Genomic DNA, 11,812 nt, shown 5'->3' on the forward strand with positions numbered 1-11,812 from the left:
AAGAATAATTAACTTTCATTCTTTGAAATTAAGATGCATGAAATACATAAAAAAAACTTTTTTAAAAAACACGAGCTTTAGCACACGCAAAATGCACAGGTAAAGCCAACAATAATAGAATTGGACAATGTTATAACAACCATCAAGGTTTGTGTTGGGACGAATACAATATTTTCATCTTTAATCATAGGTTTCAGATTAATATATGAATTTAGTCAGGATCCCAAAACAGTCATAAACCCAAATTAGTCGAGCACTTGAGTCCTAAAACCGTAGAAATATACCAGGTAACAACTCTAAAGGACTACTCCCCGTTCACTTTTACCTGTGCACTATATTAAAAACATATTTTCATTCTTACTTATCCATTTTTGTAAATCAAGAGAAATATGATCTTCTTTTCTTATTTTACCCTTATCATTAACTACTAATTCCCTAAATTATTTTTCAATTTTTTTTGAAATGCTATCATTATAATGAATAAAAATATAAAATATATACTTTACTTATTTTTTTTAAAGGAAATGCAAAATAAAAAATAGGCAATTAAAAATAAATGAAGGGAATACTATTTATGAATTAATCAATGTGTCCTCAATTTCAATTTTTTAATTCAATTCCGCAAAGCCGATATTAGACACCCGGGTAGAGCAGAAAAACAATGTTATAATATGGGTATATTAATTTTCATTAATATCTGTACAAATAGCAAGGAAGGTGGAGAGAATCTACAGAAATACTCATTTCTTTCCTTTCCTCAAATCTAGAGAGAGAGAGGTGAAGAGAAAAAGAAAGCAGAGAATGCAAAGAGAACAGATGTTGACAAATTTCATGTCACTGTTGTTCTTAGAAGGTCGTGAGATAGATTTCTTATCTGGGATCTCTCTCTCTCTCTATTCTTTCTCTCTCTCTATATACAGAATATATTACTAGTACTATACATTTAGAACCCCCCCCCCCCCCCCCCACACACACCCAAACAACAACACTTTCTCTTTCTCTGTCTAAAAGAACATTTCATTCAGTGAGACTGTTTGTGTGGCCCCACATAAGATCGAATGCTCTAATCTTTTGTTCAGTTTTATTAGGATCTCAGCTTCTTCAATGGTGTTACCAAACTAACCTCTTTGTTTTTTCCTTATAGTTATTACATAGTTTTAAGTAATAATTAAGTATTACTCTTTCTTAGTTTGTCTTATTATTTTTTTCTGCTTTTGTTTTTTCTTCTTTTTTTGGCTTAGTGCCTTAGTCTCAGTTTGGTACTACAAATTCTCCATGATTCTTGAGATGGTATAATAATCCACGAAGGGGTATTAAGGAGAAGTGGCTCAAAGATGTGGGTCTGAGGTAAAATCTTATTTTTCAGATTTATTCATATTTGATTTTCACACCCAGAACCAGATGATATCTTATGTTCTATATTTGCTTTTGCATTTTCAGTTAATCATTATGTTAATTTATTCACGTTTATAATTAAAGGTAACAGCTTTTGGGGTTCTAAATTTGTGGTTTCTGTCATTCTGGTTTTATGCATTTTCCCTACCATGTGAAGTAGTCTAGTTATTTATAGATTTGGTTAAGTTCTTGGATTTGAGAAGCGATTGAGATATTTGTAGCTTCTGTTCTTGTACAAATTCCCCTTCATTGACACTTCCAAGGGGAAATTATTGCAACTTTACTTGTTTAATTCATTAAGTAGTGTTAATCACCAAGTTTTGGCTGACACCTCTGAATATTAGTTGGTTTGTCAGTCTAAATTAATCGGGAATTGACAATATATAATGCCTTCTAATTCTTAGTTTTGGTCGAAGGATTTAAATTGCATCAGTTAATGTTGACATGTTATTTGTAGAAGCGCTTACATTGGTCCTTTTTTGGTTAATTTGATCGCTACAAACTCGGTGGCTTTATTCATAGTACACCAGCTTTTATGTACTATTTTTGTAACCTTCCAACTACGTTGACTAGTGCAAGATTGCCTGTCTTCATTACCAGATTATGAATTAGCAATAATTGAAGAGTTGGATTGAAATGTTGTTGGTTGGTAAATCTAGATTATTCTAGGTGATTCCAGTGCAGTGTGCTGGACTATTGGGTTGGTTCTATATGGAACGACTGACTCTTAGAAATGGTGCTGGTCAACGTAAAACCATGTACAGAGTGTGATCATAAACAGTTTATGCGATTATGAAGTATAACTTGGCCTTTGTGGAGAAAAACGTTCCTGTTTTTCCCGTTTGTTTGGTGACAGAACAGTACAAAATGTAATTATACGGAATATCCATATTTTTCGGGTTTCGGTAATGCAAGTTTTCTCGGTAGACACACCATTAAGTCTCCTTCTTGCATGTTCTTACCAGGCATCATCAGTTTATCATCTCCATATTCGCTCATATGAGAATCTCGACAAAGAATGGGAGACTAATGTAATGTGAAAAGTTGTATTTTAATGCTTGAAAGATACACTTGAAGCAGAAACATTCTTCCTTGAGAGGGGAGCTTTGCGATCGGTCTTCTCATGTTCATCGAATTTCTTCAGGGAGATTCCGAAAGTTTTTCTTCAGAGGAAGTACAATAAGTTCAAAATGCAAATCTGTTATGTAGATTTTGGCACTTAAACTATGTGAGATTTAAATGTGGATTGTGCCAATGATGTCATGATGTTTAGTGCGAAGTAGTACTTGCAGATATTGTGCATTCAGCCAATCAGCGTTGCTGTCTTACTCTTCCCGTCAGTTCGCTAACTTGGACTTATATTCGAGAAAATTGAAAATAAAAAGAAAGGAACTTCAAAATTTAAGCTTTGAATTTCATAGTTAGAAAATACTGTTTGGTTTTATTTATATGATTTGATTCCTACTGTCGGCAGGAATGGAAACACAAGTGCATTGCAAAAGCTACTTACCAGATTATAACTCCATGAGCTACCTTAGTGAGGATTCAAACAATGGATGGCCCCTACATTATGGAGAGAAAATCTACACAAATGCGCAATACTGTAATGGTTTCATATCAAGGATTACGATAGATGAAGATCCTGGATACGATAAAGATGTTCTAAAGCAGAAAATACTTGAACACGAGGAAACATTCAAGAATCAGGTAATTCTATATCTAGTTGTCAACGTTAATTTTCTGTCAAATTGAGGAAGTTATAAGCTTTTAATCTCGTTTTATACTGGTCCTCTTGCATATATCTACTGTCTACAGAAGTAGTTTGTCCCTTTTTACACGTTTTTTCCAGTATTGCTGCAAAGTTTACTTATGTAAATCTTTGTTTGTAGGTTTTGGAACTTCATCGCCTTTACAGAACCCAGCGGGACATGATGTATGAAATTAAACGGACAGAATTGCATAAACTTTGGACATCAATGGAGCCATCATCTTCATCAAGCCTTCTCGGATCCCATCTTCCACCTAAAGATGCTTGGAAATGCCAAATCACCAGCTTCCCCGTAGCAAATTCAAGCTATGCTAGACCATCTATATCTGGTACTGAAATTCTAAATTCTCCCTTGAGTTCTTCAAAGGTGAACGATGTACAGTCTGGTCGATCTCAAATACAAAATAGTTGCTCTTCAAATACATGTGAAGTTTCTGACGCTAGGCCCTCAAAAGTGCGGAAAAAGTTGTTTGATCTTCAACTTCCAGCTGATGATTACATAGAAACAGATGAAGCTGATGAGCAGTTGCGAGATAATGAAGGATCGTTCTGTCCAAGATCTTGTGCTAATAGAAATGATACAGCTGACCGAGACAACAGTACAAAATTTTTTCCTGGTGTTGATGCTGGTACCAAGAGTGATAAAAGAGATGCTTCAGCATCCAATTCATGTTTGAGAACCTTGGTAAGGTTAGCTGATCTCAATGAACCAGCTCAGCTTGAAGAAGTAACTCCATCACCTGTTGATCTAAATGCTTGTGCTAAATCAAATCCAGCATTTGGTAGTAAAGGCAAAGAGAGAGATCGGTACTCTTCTACATATGAGACAGGTAAATAATACCTGTGAAACATTGTATATACAACGGCCAGAGTTTTGGTTGTATGCGCCTAATCTTGACTTGGTTGCTTGCACATTAAAATTTCCTTCTTTATTGGATTTTCGTGATGGTATGTCAGGTGTTTCCTTCCTTTTGCAGGTAATGTTAAAGGTAGCTTGGCTCCACTACCTCATAGTTTTGCACAAAACAAGTTACCTACACCTTGCCACCCGGCACAAGTAATGCTTGACAAAGCCTGTCTAACTCCTGGGGTTCAATCACCTCATCGTATCAGGGATGACCTTTGGAGGGAGAGAACAGTGCATAGTTTAGAGACCTTTCACAGATATCATGAGAAGTCCAACTATACATATGGGAAACCATTTGTCACTTCTCATACGGTTAGTCCATATCCTTTCTCTAATTCCTCAGAATTTACCAATTCATGGTCACACACACTCTCTTCTTGGGGTAAACCAAGTGGCATAAGGCTATCATCAGGGCATACAAACCCGTCATTTAACTCATCTGCCATGGTCAGCAAGAGTCCACAGTCACCTCAGAGCAATGCAATTTTTGGAGACAAGCGGCATATCAATGGAAGGTCTACGTCAAATCTAGGTTTGGCTACTGATCTCTCCATCAGGAATGGATTTCACCATGGGTCCTCATCGGGGCCCAAAGACTCACCCCTTTTCTTATCTGTTGATTTTGATTCTCGGAAGCATAACAAGGGTGACAACTTGACATCTGAGTGCTCCCCTATTAATAGGTGTGAGAAATATCTTATTAGCTCCAATAATATGGACTTGACGTCCGACAAAGGTTTCGATTTGAATGTACTATCAAAGAGTTCACTAGATGAGGAACTTTCCAGGAGAGATCTTGAGTTGGTTGAGGCAAAAAGAGAGCCTCAAGATTGTATACCAGTGTTTCCATGGCTTAAAGCTAAGCCAAGTTTCAGAAATGTGAGTTCGAATACCATGAAAGGTGGAAACTCAGCCGACTCTGGCTTCATCCAAGCCTACACAAATTCACCTATCTGCGAAAGTGGTCCATCAAAAAATCTCAGCAATGTCTCCTATGCGCAGAACGTCATACCAACTCTAGAAGATTGCAACATGAAGGCCAGAAAGGAGCTGGGGGAAACCCGAAGTATAAGGAAAATTCTGGGGGTTCCAATTCCTGAAATTCCATGTGCTTCTAAAAATGAGTCATCTTTGTTTGTTTCCACTTCTGCTACTCTTCATTCCTCACCTGGTGGAGAAAATAGAAGACATGAACGGAGGAATATGGTGATTGACATTAACATAGCTTGTGACCTTTCTGTGGTTGAGCCCGAGAAACAGGCTTCCACTGAACCAGTTGTTGCTGAGACAGTGATGGAGACAAAAGCTACCATTATCAGAAATTCCTTCGATTTGAACTCATGTATTACTGAAGATGAAGATTCATTCTTTGTTGAAAGCAATAATGTGAACGTGAGGACTGTCATCGAGATAGATCTGGAAGCTCTTCCTGTTCTGGAAACTGAAGAAGATCATTTGTCTGGAGAGAAGGACAAACAAAATGATGCATCTTTGCAGTTGCTGGAGCCCAAACTTGACAAAACACAGGATGAAGTGATCAGGAACGCAGCTGAAGCAATAGTATCCATTTCATCGTCCAGTCAGTTCAATTTTATTGACGAAAGTTCCAGCGATCCATCTGATGATCCACTGGGATCCCTAGGTTGGTTTGTTGACGTAGTCTTTTCTTTCGACAATGAATTCACGAGCAAGTCTAAAGAAATAATAGCCAAGGATGCTATGATTGTTGCACCTACTACTACTACTACTGCAAAGATGGATTACTTTGAGGCAGTGACACTGCAACTAGAAGAGACTAAGGAACAAGACTACTTACCCAAGCCTTTTGTTCCTGAAGTCCAACCAGTGGAAGATGCAGGAGCCACTTCACTAAAAAAGCGAACCCGAAGAGGAAACGGAAGGTGGGGAAGGCAGCGGAGGGACTTTCAAAGGGATATCCTTCCTGGACTGACTTCATTGTCAAGGCACGAGGTGACCGAAGACATTCAGACATTCGGAGAGTTGATGAAAGCTATGGGCCATTCTTGGAACTCAGGATCCATGAGAAGGAATGGCAGCGGTAAACGAGGAAGGCGGAGGATGGTGATTGAAACCGCCCCTGCCACTGTGTCGTCCCCAATAACCCCTCCTCTAAGTTTGGAGGACAAAAGTCTAACAGGGTGGGGCAAGACGATTAGACGCCCAAGGAGGCAAAGATGCCCTGTAGGTCATCCTCCTGCTGTTACATTAACTTAACTATGTGAATGAGTCTGTAATTTATCAACTTCTTGATTAATAGAGATGAGGTAAAACAGATTAGGTGAGTTTGTTTATGAATTTTCAGGTGTGAAGTTGCTAGATATGGAGTCCTTGTACATGTCCTTGTAGCCCATAATTTAGGACACCATCATTATGTGATGTCCATTGGGTTACTGATTCTGTATTCATAATGTCTTCTGGATCATACAGCATCTGCAAATGCATCTTTTGACTGTGTTTCAAAAAATCTCTGTGGATGTTATTAGAGATAAAAGTCAGAATTTTAGGTAAGTGGAACCATAGAAGTGACACTGAATTCACTATTTCTTTGCGACAATGGACGCATGACTAAATGAGTGCGTCGATTTCGCACCAATTTCTGAAGAGGCGATGTTAATCACTTTTAGTCGTATATTCGACTGGTAAAATGACCCCATAACTTTGGGAGAAGGGTTGCTCTCCTATCTTTTGATTAGGAAAGTGTTGCTCCCAGACGCACACGTGGTCGTACAAGTAATAAAATGATAAGTCAAGTATCAAACCAACATAGACTTGTATCGACTACCCACTAAAATCACCAAGATTGTTATTTAGCCAAGCCAAAATCAAGTTCAAGAATGTGATCATACTAAACTATAATTCTAATTTATAACTAAATTATCAAGCAGTAAATTGGTTGTTGTGTATTCAGTAGAGACAAGTATTCCGGGGTTGTGATCAATTCACCAATCCTATTGTGTTCTAGTTAACTCTTCCTCTCATACAATTCACTCATGGTTGCTAATTGATCGATAATTGCTCTCATAGCCTTCTCCCGAAGTACTACTCGCCTATTCAAAATAGATTAACGCCTATATTCCTATGAAATCAATCTATTAAGAACGCGTTAAGATTACGATATTTAATTAAGCACGTTGACTAGGTATATTCCTATCCTAACCACAAATCCGCCCCCAAGTGTTAAGATCGTGCTCTCTTTAATTCTTCTCTAATCTAAACACGGCTTTCCCAAGCATATCATAGATAGTAAATAGAACCTAACTGCTGGCCAGACAATTAAGCAATTAATCACATAATTGAAGAAACAACCATATATTAGTGAATTGTAATCAAGATTAAGTCAACGTTAAACAACAATATACATGGCTAAATCACAACCCCAAAACTATGGGTTTTTTAGCCACTCATTATTTGACCAAAAAGTGCTAAACCTTTGATTAAACCAATTAATGATGAGAAGAGGGTGAATCTTAGTTAAGAATAATAAAATCTAGATCAAATGATAGATGACGTAGACAAGATGAAAGACGTTAGCTAATATGTTTGAGCTGATCAAATGCTCATAAATGCAACAACATAAATGTGCAATGAGTCTAAATAAATGCGATCAGCATAATCAAAGGAAGTTGCTATCCGATTATTGTGATCTTTCGGAAAGCCTCTTCCCCTGACAGCAGTGCGGAAAGGAAGGAGATAAGAGATGGTTGAGGAATCCTTGGATCTTGTCAATATAGAACCAAAAACAGATACTCGAGTTATGTTATCAATGATAAAGATAATATTAGTATATTCTTTCAGATGAACCTTTTACGAAGTGTTCTCTTCTTTCAGTCCGGATCTCCTCTTCTTTACTAACTCTTCCTACTTATAAGGGAAATTTTTCCAAGGAACCCTAAAAAGTACAATATAAAGAATATTCGAGAAGCATATTCTTACTGTCCCTCTCTAAGTTTAAACTATCGTTCACATCTTGTTTTGGCTGACCGCTCTTGGTCGTCGTCCTTTGTCACAACGACCATCAGACGTTGTGTTATAGTAACCTCGTTCCACATCTTACTTGGCTGCTATCGTGGTTGACAAATTTGGACCCATACACTCATGATAATAGCAATCAATTTCATAAGTATCGAATGATTGAAAATACTAAGAAAAGATGAAGAAATCTGAGATGTTCTTGCTCCCGGATGCTTCTCGTGTGTATTCTCCCTCAAAAATGTCGTCCCCCCTTCACAAATAAATTTAGTCTTGCTTTTATACGTGTTCGGTAGGTTTAGGGCCGAATAACCGTATCCCGGACTTTGGACAAGATTCACGCCACCGGCGCCCTGCCCAGCACCAAGCGCTGCCAAATTGGAGTACAATGTTTCTGGTGCCACAGGTAAGGCTAGGCGCTGCTAAACACCAACACCCCACACTTAGACTCTTACTCGTCCTTGAGCAATGGGACTATCAAATAAACCCCAACTACGTACACGTCTCAACTATAGAGGAACAATTCAACTTTTAACCATACAATCTACCCTTGACTATGATCAATATCGACACACAAGCACGAACATACAAAATTTCACATTCTTCCCGTTTAAGCATGCCCAAGTATAACATTCAATTCAATCAATTCCAACAACCTATTTGTCACCACCCAACCTCAAAAGCCGACTTGTAACCACTAAGCACCCTCAATTCATGCGCTCACCCAACAAGAAAGTTTATAACATCACCTATCATTCATGAGATCATGTGCCTTTACAAACAAACGAAAGAGGGAATATATACTATTCCACACATTCAAATATGCTTTTGAATATAGATTAAGTACATCACACAGTTGAACAAAATTCGCTCACTTTCACAAAAAATTCATATGCATCCCGTGGTCGTACCATAAGTTTGCCCGTAATGTATATCTCTACTAATTTAATCTAGCCAAATCCAGGATCAGTTAGGACTTTCAGGTTGTAACGTAGGCTAAGGGATGGGTATGATACATTTAGAAATAGTGACTAACCCTCCTAAGCACTTTAATACACTACATTCACAACTCAAGCACATATTCTTCTCAACCAACTCACTTGCCACAACCCATATGCAGCATAGCCCTTACTTTCATTAAGCACTTCTATACTCCCACTAGTACAAATTATTAAGAATTGGAGGTGTGTATTTTTGTACATACTTTCACTATCAAATTTTTTTTCTTTTTCTTCACACACTCCATACATAAAGTTCATCGGCTAGTGACTTTTGATTTCTACTTTTAGTGAACCAACGGGCCCCTCCATGGTTCCACTCAAAAGCTACTCCCTAATCTCTAACCTTACTTCTTTTAGCGACTAAGTTCCTTATGAGGTAAAGGTCCAACAATCTCAATTAAGAACAAAATAGGGGTATGACTTGTAATGTGGTTTCCAAGAGAAAGGTCTATAGGCTCAAAGTGGATAGCAACAGAAAATTTTATTTTTATGTGACAAGCACATCCATGACCAAGCAAGAAATGCGTACGTCATCTCCTAAATTAGCATAACTTACAATTTCGCTTCGATTAACACACGACTCAAGTTCTAGACTATACAGGATAGCACAAAAGATCACAAATCCTCACACATACATTGCACATGACTCGCTCACAACGGTTTTGTTCAACTCTCAAATCAAGCAAGCACACATAATTGAGAAAAATTAAGCAATATTGCACAATGTGCCATACAAGTCAAACAACTGATAAAAGGCATCACATTATAGGCTATTTACTTTACTTAGACGTCACAATTCAAACTAAATACACAGGAAGATAGAATGTATATCATAGCGTAATGTGACATCATCAACCATGTCAATGAGTATCTCAGAGCAACTCAGTTTCTTCCTAAACTACTCCTAAAAAAAGAAAGTACCCGGTTCAAGCTACACCCTTGGAAAAGAACCAGCGCCCAAAGAAAAAATAAGGGATATTACCTAATTATTCTAAAAAAATAATCTTTTATGTGTTTTTAATCGGACTTTATCCCTCAAGAAAATTATCCAAAAAATCCATCGTCGGGAAAAGTCCGAGCATTTCCTAATTTTTTTTCAATTTTTTGTTTTTTTCTTCTTCTTTTTTTAACCTAGACTATGTCTACTACGAGTTCTAAAAAAATGTAATAGTATAAAAAATATAATTTTATACAATTACACTTCGGAAAGTAGTTTCCCCACTCACACTTATATTATGCATAGTCCTCGATGCATGATCACATATAAAAATATTAAACAAGGGTCAGAAATAGTCCTGAGACCCTCTTGGGCCTAGCTAGCACATGATTCTCAATATTAAGGGTCGAGACGACTCAAACATGCTCCTCAACTTCAACTTCGGGTACTCAGACTTCCCCTACTTTGCAAAACAAAAACAACACAAAACCTAACACTAAATAAAATAAAAAATAAATAAAATACAGGTTGGATTGCCTCCCAACAAGAGCCTTATGTATAGTCGTGGCACGACTCTGCTACTCTGCTCTGGCTGGACGCTTTCTCTTCTTCTTTCTCCCATGAAGTCTAGCCTTTTTGCACGCTCTTGGAAGGCCTCTTCTTTCATCACTGGCTCTTTTCTCAATCATTTTTAAACACTCAGCTTGAAACACCACCTCCTCTAACTCAGTTGTCCAATCTGGATCACTACAATGCACATAAGGACTATGCTCGATCCCCTTCGATTCTACCACCGAAATCATACAAAAGTCCTCACAATGCTTAGGGAGCTTAAGTGCCTTGTACACATTAAAAGTGATTTCCTCATCGTCAGCTCTCATCTTCAACTTTACTTCCCTCACATCAATAATCGCTCCAATGGTCGCCCCAAAATAATGAGTACTTCCTCATCCGCCTCGTAATCAAGAACAATAAAATCAGCATGAAGAATAAACTTTCCAACTTGAACTAACACATCCTCAGTAATTCCTTCTGGCATAACTAGTGACCTATCTGCTAACTGTAAAATGATTGTACTAGGCCTAAGCACCCCCAATCCGAGTTGCTTGAACAAAGAGGATGACATCAAATATATACTAGCCCCTAAATCACATATGGCTTTACCAACTTCTTGTTTTCCAAGAGATAGAGGAATTGTGAAACTCCCGGGATCCTTCAACTTAGGAGGAAGTTTACTCTGAACTCTAGCATTGCACTCTTCATTAAGTGCAACTGTTTCAAACTCTTTATGTCTGCACTTGTTTGCCACAATATCTCTAAGATACCTTACATACTTAGGAACTTCCTGCAAAATTTCCACCAAAGGAAAATTCACACGCATTTGGCTCAAAATATCTAAGAATTTCTTATACTTAGCAACATCTTTTTGCTTCTGCAGCCATTATGAAAACGGAGGTGGTGGCCTTGTCACAATTATTGGCTCTGATCCCTTGCTCTCTTTCTCATTCTCCTCATCTGGCTTGGGAACTAATCCTTCTTCAGGACTAGCCGTTTACTTCTTTTTCTTTGGAACTTCTTCTAATGCTCTTCCATTTCTCAAGGCAACCAAATTGACTTGAGTTTTAGGATTGGGCTCAGTATCACTAGGAAAAGCCCCAACTGGTCTGGTATTTTGGGCACTAGCAAGTTGTCCCACTTGGCGCTCCAAATTTCTCATTGCTGCGGATTGGGCTTGCTGATCAACCATCAATTTCTGAGTGAGGGCTTGTTGCTCAGCCATCAATTTCTGAGTGAGGGCTTGTTGCTCAGCCATC

General features: G+C 37.9%; 2 protein-coding genes across 4 annotated transcripts; one reads left to right on the forward strand and one right to left on the reverse strand.

The window, feature by feature from the left end:
• The first annotated feature begins 694 nt into the window (after nt 1-694).
• Nucleotides 695-6,513, forward strand: LOC107826229 (uncharacterized). 3 transcript variants are annotated; one of them, XM_016653187.2, is made up of 5 exons: nt 695-853; nt 1,242-1,347; nt 2,870-3,102; nt 3,285-3,993; nt 4,141-6,513. In XM_016653187.2, exons 3-5 carry the CDS (start codon nt 2,872-2,874, stop codon nt 6,303-6,305), a joined length of 3,105 nt encoding a protein of 1,034 aa, XP_016508673.1. In that variant the 5' UTR covers nt 695-853; nt 1,242-1,347; nt 2,870-2,871; the 3' UTR covers nt 6,306-6,513. The 3 variants fall into 3 exon arrangements, with proteins under 3 accessions (XP_016508673.1, XP_016508674.1, XP_075089328.1); XM_016653188.2 differs by having other exon boundaries at nt 713-1,107; XM_075233227.1 differs by lacking the exons at nt 695-853; nt 1,242-1,347 and adding an exon at nt 2,619-2,731.
• Nucleotides 6,514-10,896: 4,383 nt separating this feature from the next.
• LOC107826228 (uncharacterized) lies at nt 10,897-11,379 on the reverse strand. The gene has a single exon (XM_016653186.1). The coding sequence runs from the start codon at nt 11,377-11,379 to the stop codon at nt 10,897-10,899; it is 483 nt and encodes a 160-aa protein (XP_016508672.1).
• Nucleotides 11,380-11,812: the final 433 nt, after the last annotated feature.

The sequence above is a fragment of the Nicotiana tabacum genome, chromosome 16 (assembly GCF_000715075.1).
Source record: "Nicotiana tabacum cultivar K326 chromosome 16, ASM71507v2, whole genome shotgun sequence".
NCBI classification, from domain to species: Eukaryota; Viridiplantae; Streptophyta; class Magnoliopsida; order Solanales; family Solanaceae; genus Nicotiana; species Nicotiana tabacum.